At 42.4% G+C, this 16599-nt stretch overlaps 2 protein-coding genes across 2 annotated transcripts in view; both read left to right on the plus strand.

Moving 5' to 3' along the window:
• LOC103736101 overlaps positions 1 to 16599 on the plus strand; it is a 287348-nt gene that overhangs the window by 34116 nt on the left and 236633 nt on the right.
• On the plus strand, positions 1812 to 4347 carry LOC115070746 (protocadherin alpha-7-like). Its single transcript, XM_029564678.1, has one exon. The coding sequence runs from the start codon at positions 2005 to 2007 to the stop codon at positions 4345 to 4347; it is 2343 nt and encodes a 780-aa protein (XP_029420538.1). The 5' UTR covers positions 1812 to 2004.

Raw genomic sequence — 16599 nt, forward strand, 5'->3', positions numbered from 1 at the left:
ATCAAAAGCTTGCACCGCCATACCCGGCCTAAGTTAAACATTTAAAAACATTTCTAGAGAGTCTGTATAGTGAAATGTCTGCCCAGAATCATTGAATCAAAATCCAAACCTTGATTTCAAGAATTTAATAGAAAAATAAAGTTGTGCCATATATAACTCGATAATTTAGAAGGCAGCATACTATAAGAAGCACAAAAAGGTAAAGAAATCACACACAGTGTGATTCAAGTTCAATGGAGCTGTCTGTTTTCTCAGTTGAAGGAAGACTTCCAGAATAATGATGATTTTGGTTGTTATAAAATGGAGAAGTTTTCTTGGAATAATATTGACAATAATTAATATTATTGGAAGAAAAAAACTTTAAGAAAATGGATGTACAGCAAATCTAAAATGTGTCTAAAAACAGGGAAAAGTTCACTTGGGTTACAGCAATAGGTTTCACACGAGAGAGTGTGCGATAAGGCAAGAAAAGTATTATAAAGAGACTCTCCCGAATAAGTACTAGAATCATTTTTTACTCTTTTTAAAAGTCATTTGAAAAGTACCAAAGTTTGAAGCAATAGCATCAAGGTATTTTGGGAAGATGACCAGAAGGATTAACTGAAGGTTGAATGAAACGTAGTAACTTTTTGAAATAGTCAAAGAGAGAACCAATCATATTTAAAAAGTTTCATGTAGGCAGATATTAAACTTGGAAAGCATTAGAACATATATGTAATTATTTTATGTGTAGCTGGGAACACTGGTAAAACATTCAAGAGAACTACATTTGATAAATAAAATCTCAAAGGACTATATATTCCAGGACTTGATTAAAGAATTGTTGAAAACACGATGGATCAGCACCAACATTTAACTAATGAAATAAACACACACCATGAAAAGATAACCTAAATCACATTGGAGATTGGGAAAACAGGCATGCAATCATAAAACACAAGACTTAGACGAAAGAATAAATAAATGTGTGAAACATTAAATCCTACAATGGAATGTATAAATTCTATAAAGAATTATATATTTATAATTTAAGAAACAATATTTGTTTCTTGGGGCTGGAGAGATGGCTCAGTGGTTAAGAGCACTGACTGTTCCTGCGGAGGACCCAGGTTTGATTCCCAGCACCCACATGGCGGCTCTGAACCATCCTTAACTCCAGTTCCAGGGGAATCCCAAGCCCTCTTCTGACCTTCGCGGCATTCCATGACACTGCACTCAAATACATGCAGACAATACACTCATACACATGAAATAAAAATAATAAAATAATTTTAAAAAGAAACAATACTTCTTTCTTAAAAAGCTACCTTAAAACAAACTCTTGTCCCCAAAGATTCCCAAAGTCCCTATATTTCCATTTAAGAGAAGTATCTGAAAAATTCATATATATGCCTTTTTAACATTAAAAAGCTTTTCTAAGTTTTTTTTTTAATTTAAAGAAATTCCAAGACATGAATCCCTAGATTATATGGGAGTTTTCCTCACTGGTGAAACTGAACCTAAGAATATAGAGTTCCTAAATAATAGAACAAACAAATGTAAATTTCTGGTTGTTTACAAGATTGTCACCTAGGTTTTTCTGTATTTTAAAACTTGTGGGAAAAAGTTTTTCCAAAGCACAAGGAAGCCAACATTATGACCAACAGTAACTATCCAAAAGCTATAATCTTCCAACAATGCTTCAAAGAAATGCGGGATATGTTACTCAACATTTTGACAACAAAGAAGAAAAAAATTCAATTTAAAGTAAACTTTTTTTATTGTACAAGTATAAAGTTCAATTGTATAATTCCTACTAACTACTTGGGCCACATGATGTCGCTCTTATCCACCAAATGGTATCCTAGTCAAAAAGAGAAGCCTTTCCACTAGGAAGACTCCTCTGTTTCACTCTTCCTATGCTCAACAATGGCAAGCTTATAGGGAATGGAATGAAGGAATAAAAAGATTCTACCAAATTTTGACGCAAGTGTCGCTGACGAAAATAAACGTCAGTCATTTGAGATGGTCTACTTGAGCGAATACAATCGGAAGAACCAACAATTACTCCTGCTTATGATAATCCTGGCAGCCTGGCAGGCAGGGAGCGGCCAGCTGCACTACTCCATCCCGGAGGAGGCCAAGCACGGCACCTTCGTGGGCCGCATCGCGCAGGACCTGGGGCTGGAGCTGGCCGAGCTGGTGCCCCGCCTGTTCAGGGTGGCGTCCAAGGATCGCGGGGACCTTCTGGAGGTAAATCTGCAGAATGGCATTTTGTTTGTGAATTCTCGGATCGACCGGGAGGCGCTGTGCGGGCGGAGCGCGGAGTGTAGCATCCACCTGGAGGTGATCGTGGACAGGCCGCTGCAGGTTTTCCACGTGGAGGTGGAGGTGAGGGACATTAATGACAACCCGCCTGTATTCCCAGCCACACAAAAGAATCTGTTTATCCCAGAATCCAGGCTGCTTGATTCTCGGTTTCCACTAGAGGGCGCCTCTGATGCAGACGTCGGTACCAACGCTCTGCTCACTTACAGGCTGAGCCTCAATGAACATTTCTTGCTGGATGTACCACCCAACCACCACCAACTGAAACCTCTTGGACTTGTGTTACGGAAACCTTTAGACAGGGAAGACGCTCCTGGGTTGCATTTACTGCTCACGGCCATGGACGGAGGCAAACCAGAGCTGACTGGTACCGTTCAGTTACTCATCACAGTGCTGGATGCCAATGACAATGCTCCCGTTTTTGATAGGTCATTCTACACAGTGAAATTACCAGAAAACGTTTCCAGTGGGACATTGGTTATCAAAGTTAATGCCTCAGATTTAGATGAAGGCGTGAATGGGGATATTATGTACTCGTTTTCTAGTGATGTTTCTACAGATATAAAATCCAAGTTTCACATGGATGCTGTGAGTGGAGAAATTACAGTTATAGGACTTATTGATTATGAAGAGGCAGCAGACAAAGGAAATCCTCCAATGACAGATCACTGCACAGTTCTAGTGGAAATAATGGACGTCAATGATAATTCACCTGAATTGGTCACCAAGTCACTGTCACTACCTGTATTAGAAAACTCTGCACCTGGCACTGTCATCGCCTTGATCATCGTATCTGATCGTGACTCTGGAGCTAATGGCCAGGTGACTTGCTCCCTGACGCCCCACGTCCCCTTCAAGCTGGTGTCCACTTTCAAGAATTACTATTTACTGGTGCTGGACAGCGCCCTGGACCGCGAGACCAAAGCTGACTATAAGGTGGTGGTCACTGCGAGGGACGGAGGCTCGCCTTCGCTGTGGGCCTCGGCCAGCGTGTCTGTGGAGGTGGCTGACGTGAACGACAACGCGCCTGCGTTCGCGCAGCCCGAATACACGGTGTTCGTGAAGGAGAACAACCCGCCGGGCGCCCACATCTTCACGGTGTCGGCGGTGGACGCGGACGCGCAGGAGAACGCGCTGGTGTCCTACTCGCTGGTGGAGCGGCGGGTGGGCGAGCGCGCGCTGTCGAGCTACGTGTCTGTGCACGCGGAGAGCGGCAAGGTGTATGCGCTGCAGCCTCTGGACCATGAGGAGCTGGAGCTGCTGCAGTTCCAGGTGAGCGCGCAGGATGCTGGTGTGCCTGCTCTGGGAAGCAACGTGACTCTGCAGGTGTTCGTGCTGGATGAGAACGACAATGTGCCGGAGCTGTTGCTACCAAGGACTGTTGGCGTTGGCGGCTCAGTGAATGAGGTGGTACCTCGGTCTTTGGGGGCCGGCCAGGTTGTGGCGAAAGTGCGTGCGATAGATGCGGACTCTGGCTACAACGCATGGTTGTCCTATGAGCTGAAGCCCGCCGAGGCGGGCATGCATAGTCCGTTCCGTGTAGGCCTGTACAGCGGCGAAATCAGTACAACGCGAGCTCTGGAGGAGACCGACGCACTGCGACAGCGTTTGCTAGTGTTGGTGAAGGATCATGGAGAGCCAGCGCTGACGGCCACCGCTACCGTGTTGCTTTCTTTAGTAGACAGCAGCCAAGCCCAGAAGGCCTCATCTAGGGTGTCGCTTGGCGCCTCCAGCCTGGATACGCGGCTCGTGGATGTCAACGTGTACCTTATCATTGCCATCTGTGCGGTGTCCAGTCTGTTGGTGCTTATGCTGCTGCTCTACACAGCACTATGCTGCTCTAGAGCGTCCAGGGAGGGCGTGTGTGGTCCTAGGAAACCGGTTCTGGTGTGCTCCAGCGCGATGGGGAGCTGGTCTTATTCAAAACAGCGTCAAAAAAGTGTGTGTTCCGGAGAGGGCCCGTCCAAGACCGACCTCATGGCCTTCAGCCCCAGCCTACCTCAGGGTCCCAGCTCTACAGAGAACGTGAGTCTTCAGTAATTTTCTTTCCAATACTTAGAAAAATATGAGTTATATCCATTTTTCATGGCACCCTCCTTTAATTCCAACAGAAGGGGGACTGGGGCAAGAAGACACTTGATTTAAGGCCAGTCTGGCTTACAAAGGGAATTTGTTTCATGATAGTTACATTAGGGTCCTTTGTCTTTTTAAAAGCTGGTAATTTATGTTAGTTAGCCTGTAGTTCTGATGAATAATTTGCTAATTTGAATTCTGTCTTCACCTTCTTTATATTGTGGTTTTCCAAAATTAAGGGTTTACAGAATCAGTGTGTTTTTCAATGCACTCCCCCCACAACAGACCCCCCCATTCCCTTGATATGCTGGGCAACACTCCAACATTTAGCTACATTCTACTCCATCTTTATAAATCATATAGTAAAAGAACTTCAATATATATTTTGACCTACTATTTACTCTTGTAGCACTGTCTTCTTTTTATCTTTTTTTGTAGAATTTTTTACCATGTAATTAATATTATATAAAAGTATAGCCTTAGGCCAGCCTGGTCTACATAGTGAGTTCCAGGACAGCTGGTGCTACAGGGAGACCCTGTCTCAAAAAGACACACACACACATACAAAAGGTATAGCCTTAGGCAGAACTTAAATAGTACTTTAATTTAATTCCTTATTTGTATAGGAACATACTCAAATTTAAAATGCAAAAGAATTGCAGTGTATAAAGAAATTCTCCTTACTGGTTCTAACACTAAATCATTCATTCACTTTACCTCTGAATTCCTGAAGCAGTTTTGGTTTTTGTTGTACATTCTAAAATTCAAATACATGTACAATGCGCCTTTCTTTTTTAGAAAAAAATGATTATACTTTAAACCTTCTATTGTGCATTTTTGAAAATTTCTATTTTCAATAATATTACCTTTTCTTTTTTTCTTAAAAATCTGCATCTTAAGTCAGGCATGGTGGCACACACCTTTAATCCCAGCACTTGGGAGACAGAGGCAGGCAGATCTCTGTAAGTTCAAGGTCAGCTTGGTCTACATAGTGAGTTCCAGCTCAGCTCGGGCTAGAGGGAGACCTGGTCTCAAAAAGACTCCTCCCCCCAAAATCTGCATCTTATGTCTTTGTGGAGATTTATCAAGATTCATTAAGTCAGTTTTCTCTTATGTACATGCAGGGAACATAATGCTAGTTATCCAAACTCAAGTTGTTTTAAAATTTTTTGCAATTATTTGTTTAGTTAGCTATAACTGCAAACTTTGAAAGTTGGCAAAATTCTAATATAAATTGTGGAATATTTTAGAATATATTGCTCTTTTGCTTTCAATGTGAAAGCAAAGACCTACAACTCATTAGCAGGTCTAATACTCAGGCAACTTACTTATAGAGCAGTGCCATAAGCATACCAACTCCACTGCTCTTGTGGAAAGAATAGTCAAATTTGGAGAACATCTCTGATTATTTTAGAGCTTTGGTGATGGTAATTATAATTATTTTATCGTTTTTAAATATTCCTTTTTTTTAACAGGCAGATGCCCTCTTAAAATCTTCTTAGAAAATCACTTAATAAAGATTAAAATCTATCTTTGGACACAGTAGAAGTAGGTAGTGTCCTTCTTACCAAACTCTATGTTCATGAACCATGTGTTTTTTTTTTAATAGGAAATAACTTTTAGAAATTCAAAAATGTTCAGTTATGTACTGCCCGTTTTTTTTCTTGTTAGTAAAAGTCCTCAAATATCCTATAACTCCTTTTCTTTCTAAAATCTTTGGTGTTGTTTAGAATCAACTTATAGATTGGTGTTTTCTAAATAAAGTGAGGATAAATATAACAAGTTTCATAAATTCCCCTGTTCTCTTTTCTATTTCACTTTCCTGTCTGTGAATTTCAGTAACCTAATAATCTGTAGTATACACATATTCTTATTCAAGGTTCTGAGAGCACTGAAAATAGTGCATGTTTATCATGTTCTCAGACTTCTGAATTTTAAGAATTGAGTACAAAGCCACATGTGATGCTTTACTTAAGTTTAGAAATTAAAACGTTTCAGTTAGGACTGCATTTATGAGAAACTCTAACCACCAGAAGAACTTCAGTGTAAGGGATGTAGGTTAAAGTATCTTTTAAAAACATAATTTATTTATTTTTATTTTATGTGTGTGTGTGTGAGTGTACATATGTGCATTCAGGCAGGTGTGAGCTGCAATGTTGGTGCTGGGAACCAAATCTGGATCATCTGGAAGAACAGCAAGTGTTCTTAACCACTGAACCATCTCTCCAACACTTGTGTATCTTTTATGGATGTTTTTAAGAGTGCAAGGAAATGAATATTTTAAAAAACAGATTTCCTCAAAAAAATCAGATATTTAGTGATAATGGCACTAACAGGATTCCAATAATATACATCTTTTAGAATGAAGTTTAAAAAATTATAATGGCTTCTTAGAGAATTAGCTTTTGAGGTGGGTTTTGAAGGATGGAATTTTTGTAGATAAAAGTGAAGTAGTAGAAGAAAACTTGAACAAAGTTTATTTAGGAAGAGACAGTGTCTTTTCTGTAAAATATGATTCATACTAGAAAGTGGTTAGAGACCGCACTGGGAATGCAAGGATAGTGGTATATATTGTACCTCTTGATTGAGTTTGAAGTCTTTGTACTTGTTAAATAAAAAGCAGACATGCCAGAGGTTTCATTGCAGTCAATAAAAGTTGTACTCATAAGAGGTATATACAAAATTTATGACTTAAGAAGGGGAGTATTTAGGAAAACTAAATATTTTTATTCAAGGGAAATTAGTAATAAAAATAAGTAGAAATACATTTAAGTAAGTTTGGAAGTTTATAAAATGGCCAGAGTATATAAATTGTGATGTTTAAATATTCACATTTGGGGATAATTTTTTTTAAATTAGAGATTCTTTTGATTTTGTCCAATTTTTTTCTAGACAATGTCAGGGTGTAGAGAAATGTCAAGTAGAAAATTGAAATAGGGACTTGTTGCTATAGATTTAAATATACTGTAAAAGATAAGCTAGTCTAGAGACATTGAAATAGATACAAATCACTGTAGGAAAAGGGCCAAAAATTACAAAAGAGCTAAATTCATCATTTTGGAGAGTATTCATTCATATTTTAGAGTAGCAGAAAGATTCAAATCTGGCAGAGACCATTGGTAGAAATACTATTAGGGTTTGCAGAGACAAAGAAATCAATGTAGAAAAGTGTGAGAGGCCTGTTTTGACATGCTACAGAGATACTGAAGATTGAAAAAAATGTGCTTTCATTTTTCCTGCATTAGTGAGCAAAGTGGTTTAGTAAATGTTGCATTCATTGAACACAAGAAGAAATTTAATAAAAACTCAGAAAAATTTATATGAAATTAAGAAAAATTAGAGTTATATGCTCATAAAGAATAATATGTTTCAACAACCAGGTCAATACAAATGCATTCCTTCCACACAAAAGTGTGGGGGTTAGGGCTGGAGAGATGACTCAGGGGTTAAGAGCACTGACTTCTCTTGCAGAGGACCTGGGCTCGATTCCCAGCACCCACATAGCGGCTACAAACCATCCTTAACTCCAGTTCTAGGGGAATCTGAAGCTCTCTTCTGACCTCCGCAGCACTTCCCGACATGGGTACACTCACATACATTCAGGCAATACACTCATACACATAAAATAAAAATAAGAAAATAAAATATTTTTAAAAGTGTGGGGGATAGTTCATATCTCTGATATCCATGACATTCCCAGATGACGCTTCAAGATATTACTAGTAGATACTAGTATTTAAAATATTGGGAAGAAACTTCTTTCCTTGGAAGAGATCTCTTACTGAATCCAAACTACTGTAAGGAGGCAGAGAATAAATGTACCTGTACTTGTAAGGTAAGGATGTACTATTAAGAGCGAAAAAAAGAGGGGCTGGAGAGATGGCTCAGCGGTTAAGAGTACTGACTGCTCATGCAGAGGACTCGGGTTCGATTCCCAGCACCCACGTGGTGGCTTTGAGCCGTCCTTAACTCCAGTTCCAGAGGAATAGGAAGCCCTCTTCTGGCCTCCGTGGCATCGCACGACACGGGTGCACTCACATGCATGCAGGCGATACGCTCATTTACATGAAATAAAAATAATAAAAATAAAAAAATAATGAAAAAAGAAAAGAAAATATTTGTGGTATAGAAGAAACCAATGATTGCCCAGGTGAGTGAAATATTTGGAGTCATTACCCATTAGAACCGCATGATGTCGCTGTCCACCAAGTTCTGGCAAACCCGGATCCAAAGACTCCTTCCTGTAGCTTTTCCAGTCTCTTAAAGCTGAACAATGGGATTTGCAGCGCAACTGGATTAAAAGATTCCAGGCGGACAATAGTTGATCTAATCAAGTCAAAAGATTTTCTCACAAGAACAAACGGGTGCTTGACATGGTGTTTTCTTGGCGAGGAGGTCCGGATTCCCGGCGTCTCTTGCTCTCGCTTCTGCTTCTCACAGCCTGGCAGGCAGGTAGCGGCCAGCTGCACTACTCCATCCCGGAGGAGGCCAAACACGGCACCTTCATAGGCCGCATCGCGCAGGACCTGGGACTGGAGCTGGCCGAGCTGGTGCCCCGCCTGTTCAGGGTGGTGTCCAAGGACCGCGGGAACCTTCTGGAGGTAAATCTGCAGAATGGCATTTTATTTGTGAACTCTCGGATCGACCGGGAGGAGCTGTGCGGGCGGAGCGCGGAGTGTAGCATCCACCTGGAGGTGATCGTGGACGGGCCGCTGCAGGTTTTCCACGTGGAGGTGGAGGTGAGGGACATTAACGACAACCCGCCTGTGTTCCCAGTAAAGGAGCAAAAGCTGTTTATTTCAGAATCCCGAATGCTTGATTCCAGGTTTCTGCTAGAGGGCGCTTCAGATGCAGATATTGGAGCCAATTCAGTTTTAACCTATAAGCTTGACTCTAATGATTACTTCACACTAGTTGTAAATTCAAAAAATGACGAGAATAAACAGGTCGAACTCACATTAAGAAAATCTTTGGACAGAGAGGATGCTCCTGAGCATAACTTGTTGCTGATGGCCACGGATGGAGGCAAACCTGAGCTCACAGGCTCTGTTCAGCTGCTGGTCACTGTGCTGGATGTGAACGACAATGCTCCCAGTTTCCAACAGTCTGAGTACGAAGTGAGAATCCTGGAGAACTCAGACAACGGAACGACAGTTATTAGACTGAATGCTTCTGACAGGGATGAAGGGACGAATGCGGCAATTTCATACTCTTTTAATAGCCTCGTCCCATCTCTGGTTCTTGACCAGTTCAGCATAGATGCAAACACAGGAGAAATAGTAATTCGGGGGAATTTGGATTTTGAGCAGGCAAATTTCTACAAAATACGCGTTGACGCGACGGACAAAGGACACCCTCCGATGGCGGGTCATTGCACTGTTTTAGTGAAGGTATTGGATGAAAATGACAACACACCTCAGATCGCACTGACTTCCTTATCCCTGCCTGTTCTGGAGGACGCTGCACTCGGTACTGTCATTGCTCTAATTAGCGTTTCGGACCTTGACTCTGGAGCTAATGGCCAGGTAACGTGCTTCCTGACGCCCCACGTCCCCTTCAAGCTGGTGTCCACTTTCAAGAATTACTATTCGCTCGTGCTGGACAGCGCCCTAGACCGCGAGACCAAAGCTGACTACAAGGTGGTGGTCACTGCAAGGGACGGAGGCTCGCCTTCGCTGTGGGCCTCGGCCAGCGTGTCCGTGGAGGTGGCTGACGTGAACGACAATGCGCCTGCGTTCGCGCAGCCCGAATACACGGTGTTCGTGAAGGAGAACAACCCGCCGGGCGCCCACATCTTCACGGTGTCGGCGGTGGACGCGGACGCGCAGGAGAACGCGCTGGTGTCCTACTCGCTGGTGGAGCGGCGGGTGGGCGAGCGCGCGCTGTCGAGCTACGTGTCTGTGCACGCGGAGAGCGGCAAGGTGTATGCGCTGCAGCCTCTGGACCATGAGGAGCTGGAGCTGCTGCAGTTCCAGGTGAGCGCGCGGGATGCTGGTGTGCCTGCCCTGGCCAGCAATGTTACTCTGCAGGTGTTCGTGCTGGATGAGAATGACAATGCACCTGCAGTGCTGTTGGCTGGTACTGAAGGCCTCGGTAGTGTGGCAACTCATCTGGTGCCTAGGTCTGTAGGCGCTGGCCACGTGGTGGCAAAAGTGCGTGCAGTGGATGCGGATTCTGGCTACAATGCATGGTTGTCCTATGAGTTGCAACCACCAGCGGGAAGTTCCCGGAGTCCATTCCGTGTTGGTCTGTACACTGGAGAGATCAGCACCACGCGGGCCCTTGATGAGTTAGATGCATCGAGACATCGCCTACTTGTACTGGTCAAAGACCATGGTGAGCCCTCTCTGACTTCCACTGCTACAGTCTTGGTGTCACTGGTTGAGCGTAGCCAGGCTTCAAAGTCCTCTTCACATGCTTTTTCTGGGCATGTTCCAGTCTCAGAGGCATCACTGGTAAATGTCAATGTATATCTGATCATCGGCATCTGTGCAGTGTCCAGCTTGTTGGTGCTTATCTTGCTGCTGTACCTGGCCCTCCGATGCTCAGCCCTGCCCACTGTGGGTGTATGTGGGTCTGGGAAGCGCATGCTGGTGTGCTCGGTGGGAAGCTGGTCATACTCACAGCAGAGAAGGCAGAGAGTATGCTCTGGAGAGGGTCCTCCCAAGGCTGACCTCATGGCTTTTAGTCCCAGTCTTCCACCACGACCAGGATCAGAGGTTGTTGGGGAAGGGCAAGATTTAAATGTTGACCATGGCTTTCAAGTAAGTCTGTTTATATTACTAAAATCTTTCATTTGTCATAACCTTGTAATTCCTTTTATGGTATTTCACATTTTTACATATATTACTGTCAAATTTCCAGTGTTATTTTAGTTAAAAGTTTTATTAGGTTTCTCAGTATTATTATTATATATATGACCCTTGCTGGGTATGGTGACACATGCCTTTAGTCTCAGCACTCAGGAATCAGAGGCAGGCGGATCTCTGTGAGTTCAAGGCCAGCCTGGTCTACATAGCAAGTTCCAGGCCAGCTGGGTTGCAGGGAGATCCTGTCTCAAAAAGACCAAAAAATTAAAATTAAAATTAAAAAGAAACCAGACCACCAGTTTTTTATGTTGGCCTTTGGGTTCTGGTGACCTGTCACACACTGATTAGCTGTACTCCAGAATCTCTTTGTTGAACTCAAGTTATCAAAGGATTTCTTATTGTGTGGAATACTGATTTTAACCTTCGTATGACTTGAAGAGAAGATTGAAGTCTGAGAAAACAGAAGTTTAGTAAAGCCTATGGAAATGAATTCCTCCAAGCATTTAAAATTCACCATTATGCTCTGAGCTTTTAATATACTCCATATAGTACCATTAGAAAGGTGTATCTTAAGTAAATACTATCTTGTGCATAACATTTATTTTTCACTCATTTTGTGATGTAAGCTCATCCATCTTATATTTTGTTTTTTTTTCTGGTAGTCTCAAATATCTGAGTGTTTATTCCTATTTCAAACATTTTAGTCATAAACTATCGAATAATTTCCTTTCCAAAATGTAGTTTTTATTTTTCCCTTATTTTATAAGCCTGCCAAAAGTAAAAAGAAGAGCAAACAAATGTGTGATTCTTCTTCTAAGACAATATAGCTTATTAACTTTTATTATTTCATTCTTCCTTTTCCACTTCTTTTTTTAAAATTTTATTTATTATTTTTATTTTATGTGTAAGTGTGTATTGCCTGCATGTAGGTAAGTGCACCCAGGTCGTGCAATGCCCATGGAAATCAGAAGAGGCTGTTGGATTCCCTGGGACTGGAGTTACAGTTGTTAGCTGCCATGTGGGTACTGGGATTCAAACCTGGGTCTTCTGCAAGAACAACCAGTGTTTTTAACTGACGAGCCATCTTTCCAGCCCCTTCATTTCTTTTTCTGAAGTGGCATGTTACCACCTATCCCAGGCTGTCCTAAAACTAAAATCCTCCTGTCTTAGCCTCCTGAGTTCTGGGATATGGCAACTTCTACTCTGTCAAGATTTTTAAAAAAAATTGTTAGAGAAGTTTTTACAATACATCCAACAATTTTTTAAGACAGTGTTTCCTTGTAGTCCTAGCTAGCCTGAAGCTCACAATGTAAACCAGGCTAACCTCTGACTCCTAAGTGCTGGAATTAAAGTCATTCACCATTTTGCCTTGCTAGTTCCAACAATTTAACATTTTTGAACACCCTTCCTTAGTAAATAGTTGCTTTTATTCTGACAAATATCTGCTAATCAGTTATATAATAAAATTGTACGATTTTTTGTGTATTAGTTGACTCATTATAAAATTATTTCATAGCATGATCAAGGTTCAAACCCTAGCACCTCTCCCCCAAATTACACTGGATTTAAATTTAATGTGATTTAACAAATTAAAAATCAAGAACACTGTGTGCACTAATTCCATTGTTGAAGACACATCCATAATTTATAAAACTCCTTTACACAGAACACCTGGGATGACTAGGACCCTTTAATTCATGTAGAAATGTTTTCCTTTTGGAGTAAATCCTCAAAAAGTCTGAGAGGAATTTCTTGTCTTTCAGCTTTCAAATTCTAGTACTTCCCCCACCCCCCTGCTTCTTGTGTCTGTTTAGTTTGCCTTGAGATTAGAGACTTATTCAATATTGAGCAGTTTTATTTGGAGAGAATGGTTAGACTTACTGGATGTGAATGGAAGGTTTCTGGGACTCTGGATTTTTATATAATGTTATTAACATAGTTCTTAATTTAGCATTTATGAGCCAGCAGTGTAGTCGTTTGTGATCATATTTTATCTCATTTACTCCACTGAAGGGAATCTTAAAGCAGAATTATTTTGTGGTTTATTTACATTTTTCATAATGCCTGTCCATGTCTTGCATTTTGTTTGTCTACCAAAATGGACTACATTCAATGAATCATTTTAATTATAGTTCTTAATTTCAAGGGTTTTTGACCTTCTCTATGCTGATAGTTACTATAGCATTGGAATAAAATGTGGAGCTTTTCTTTTGTGTCTATATCTACCTGGCTGTCAGCTATAACTTTATTGTTTTTGCTTCCTAAATGTTTAAAAAGTTTTGCAATGCACAAACAAAAATCTATACAGTCTATCAATGTGTTTGGCAACTAAACATTTTAATTATTGTTGATAATGTCTACAACTTTGTCTTTTGACTCAAAACGTACTAACATGCAGATTTAATCAATCATTTTTTGTGTTTGAATGAGAGATTACAATTAAAAAGAGAATTTTTCCAAAGTAGAAACTAGGCAGAAAAAAGAATCCTAAATATAATCTTAAAAGTAGAATTCTCCCCAAGTAGTGAATGGGCAATACTGAATTTAAAATGTATGTGAAATGATACAATACAAGCCGTACCAGAGATTAAGAAGAGATTGCTATTCACAAATGGCAGTGGCTGAAAATCATCACACTGTGTAGGTATAGGAACACAACGTTCAAGGGAACAAATCATATAAATGCTAATAAAGAGACACATATAAATATTTTCTCCCCATGAAAGATATTAAACTAAATTCTGTTTTTAAAGTACTTTATTCATCTTCAATTATTTTTCCTGATTCCTTTCTTCAAGCATGAAAAAGTTTCTTTTGGTTCCTACCTTCACTAGGCATTGTGAGTTGTGGAGTTGTTCATTACATCAGGATTCTAAATTTGAGATATGAATGATTCTGAGTTACAGAACAAAATAATTTTCCAATTTAAAATTTATGGTTGTATAACATCATTTTATTACACTTCATTTTCATTATTATTTTTAAATTATGTGGAGACTTGTAGGCATGAAAGAGTTCTAATTATGGGCATGCCATAGTTTTAGAGGTCAGTCCTGTTAGAATACCTCCAGGAAGAAAAAGATGGTTTTCTCTTTCAACAATGATAATATTCAGAGAATGAAATAAAGTTTTGCAAGTAAATGGTGCAGCATTTTTTCATGGAATACTACTTACTCTGCGCCACCTGATGTCGCTCTTGGCCTCCTTATTCTCTGATTCAAGAAGCATACAGCCATCATTTTTCCAGGAGTCAAAGGCGCTCTGTTCTTTTTCCATTCTGGGATGAACAATGGCAAACACAGGAGAGCGGAACTGAGATAATCAGGTGGTTTTTCTTCATTTTGAGGCAATTTAAGCGAATTGGAAAGATCAACCGCTTGAAATGCTGTGTTTAGGTAGTGCCATCCCGGAGGGCCTGCATCTACTGCTCTCGCTTCTTCTCGTCACAATTCGGGAAGTGGGGAGCGGGCAGCTCCACTATTCCATCCTAGAGGAGGCCAAACACGGCACCTTCGTGGGCCGCATCGCACAGGATCTTGAACTGCAGCTGCGGGAGCTGGTGCCTGGTCTGTTTCAGTTGGATTCCAAGGGCTTCGGAGACCTTCTGGAGGTAAATCTGCAGAATGGTATTTTGTTTGTGAATTCTCGGATCGACCGGGAGGAGCTGTGTGGGCAGAACGCGGAGTGTAGCATCCACCTGGAGGTGATCGTGGACAGGCCGCTGCAGGTTTTCCATGTGGAGGTGGAGGTGAGGGACATTAATGACAACCCGCCTGTGTTCCCAGCCACACAAAAGAATCTGTTTATCCCAGAATCCAGGCTGCTTGATTCTCGGTTTCCACTAGAGGGCGCCTCTGACGCAGACGTCGGTACCAACGCTCTGCTCACTTACAGGCTGAGCCCCAATGAACATTTCTCGCTGGATGTACCACCCAACCACGAACGGCTGAAAACTCTTGGACTTGTGTTACGGAAACCTTTAGACAGGGAAGACTCTCCTGAGTTGCATTTACTGCTCACGGCCACGGACGGAGGCAAACCAGAGCTGACTGGTACCGTTCAGTTACTCATCACAGTGCTGGATGCCAATGACAATGCTCCCGTTTTTGATAGGTCATTCTACACAGTGAAATTACCAGAAAACGTTTCCAGTGGGACATTGGTTATCAAAGTTAATGCCTCAGATTTAGATGAAGGCGTGAATGGGGATATTATGTACTCGTTTTCTAGTGATGTTTCTTCAGATATAAAATCCAAGTTTCACATGGATGCTGTGAGTGGAGAAATTACAGTTATAGGACTTATTGATTATGAAGAAAGTAAAGTCTATAAGATTCCATTAGAGGCAGTTGATAAGGGCTTCCCACCATTGGTTGGGCACTGTACAGTTCTTGTGGAAGTTATAGATGCTAATGACAATGCTCCACAGTTGACTGTCAAAACACGCTGGCTCCCGGTTAAAGAAGACACACAACTAGGGACAGTTATTGCCCTGATCAGTGTGATTGATCTAGATACAGGTGTCAACGGACAGGTGACCTGCTCCCTGACGACCCACGTCCCCTTCAAGCTGGTGTCCACCTTCAAGAATCGCTTTTCGCTGGTGCTGGACAGCGCCCTGGACCGCGAGACCACATCTGACTATGAGTTGGTGGTGACTGCGAGGGACGGAGGCTCTCCTTCGCTGTGGGCCTCGGCCAGCGTGTCTGTGGAGGTGGCTGACGTGAACGACAATGCGCCTGCGTTCGCGCAGCCCGAATACACGGTGTTCGTGAAGGAGAACAACCCGCCGGGCGCCCACATCTTCACGGTGTCGGCGGTGGACGCGGACGCGCAGGAGAACGCGCTGGTGTCCTACTCGCTGGTGGAGCGGCGGGTGGGCGAGCGCGCACTGTCGAGCTACGTGTCTGTGCACGCGGAGAGCGGCAAGGTGTATGCGCTGCAGCCTCTGGACCATGAGGAGCTGGAGCTGCTGCAGTTCCAGGTGAGCGCGCAGGATGCTGGTGTGCCTGCTCTGGGAAGCAACGTGACTCTGCAGGTGTTCGTGCTGGATGAGAACGACAATGTGCCGGCGCTGCTTGGGAGTGGAACGGGTAGTGCAGATGGAACTTTGACTCAATTGGTACTCAGATCTGTGGATCCAGGTTATGTGGTGGCGAAAGTGCGCGCAGTAGACGCAGATTCTGGTTACAATGCTTGGCTCTCTTACGAGTTGCAGTCGTGGGCAGGTAGCTTGCGTAGCCCGTTCCGCGTGGGACTGTACACTGGAGAGATCAGTACGACGCGGGCCCTCGATGAATCTGATGAGACGCGACAGCGCTTTATGGTGTTGGTGAAGGACCATGGTGAGCCAGCGTTAACTGCCACAGCCACTGTGTTTGTCTCTCTAGTGGACAGCGGCCAGACACCA

This window comes from Nannospalax galili, unplaced genomic scaffold (genome assembly GCF_000622305.1).
Source record: "Nannospalax galili isolate Female #2095 unplaced genomic scaffold, S.galili_v1.0 scaffold1077, whole genome shotgun sequence".
Lineage (NCBI taxonomy): Eukaryota > Metazoa > Chordata > Mammalia > Rodentia > Spalacidae > Nannospalax > Nannospalax galili.

What these genes read in the sequence shown, in the direction of transcription:
- LOC115070746 (XM_029564678.1), top strand. Translation starts at nt 2,005, where the DNA reads ATGGTCTACTTGAGCGAATACAATCGGAAGAACCAACAATTACTCCTG.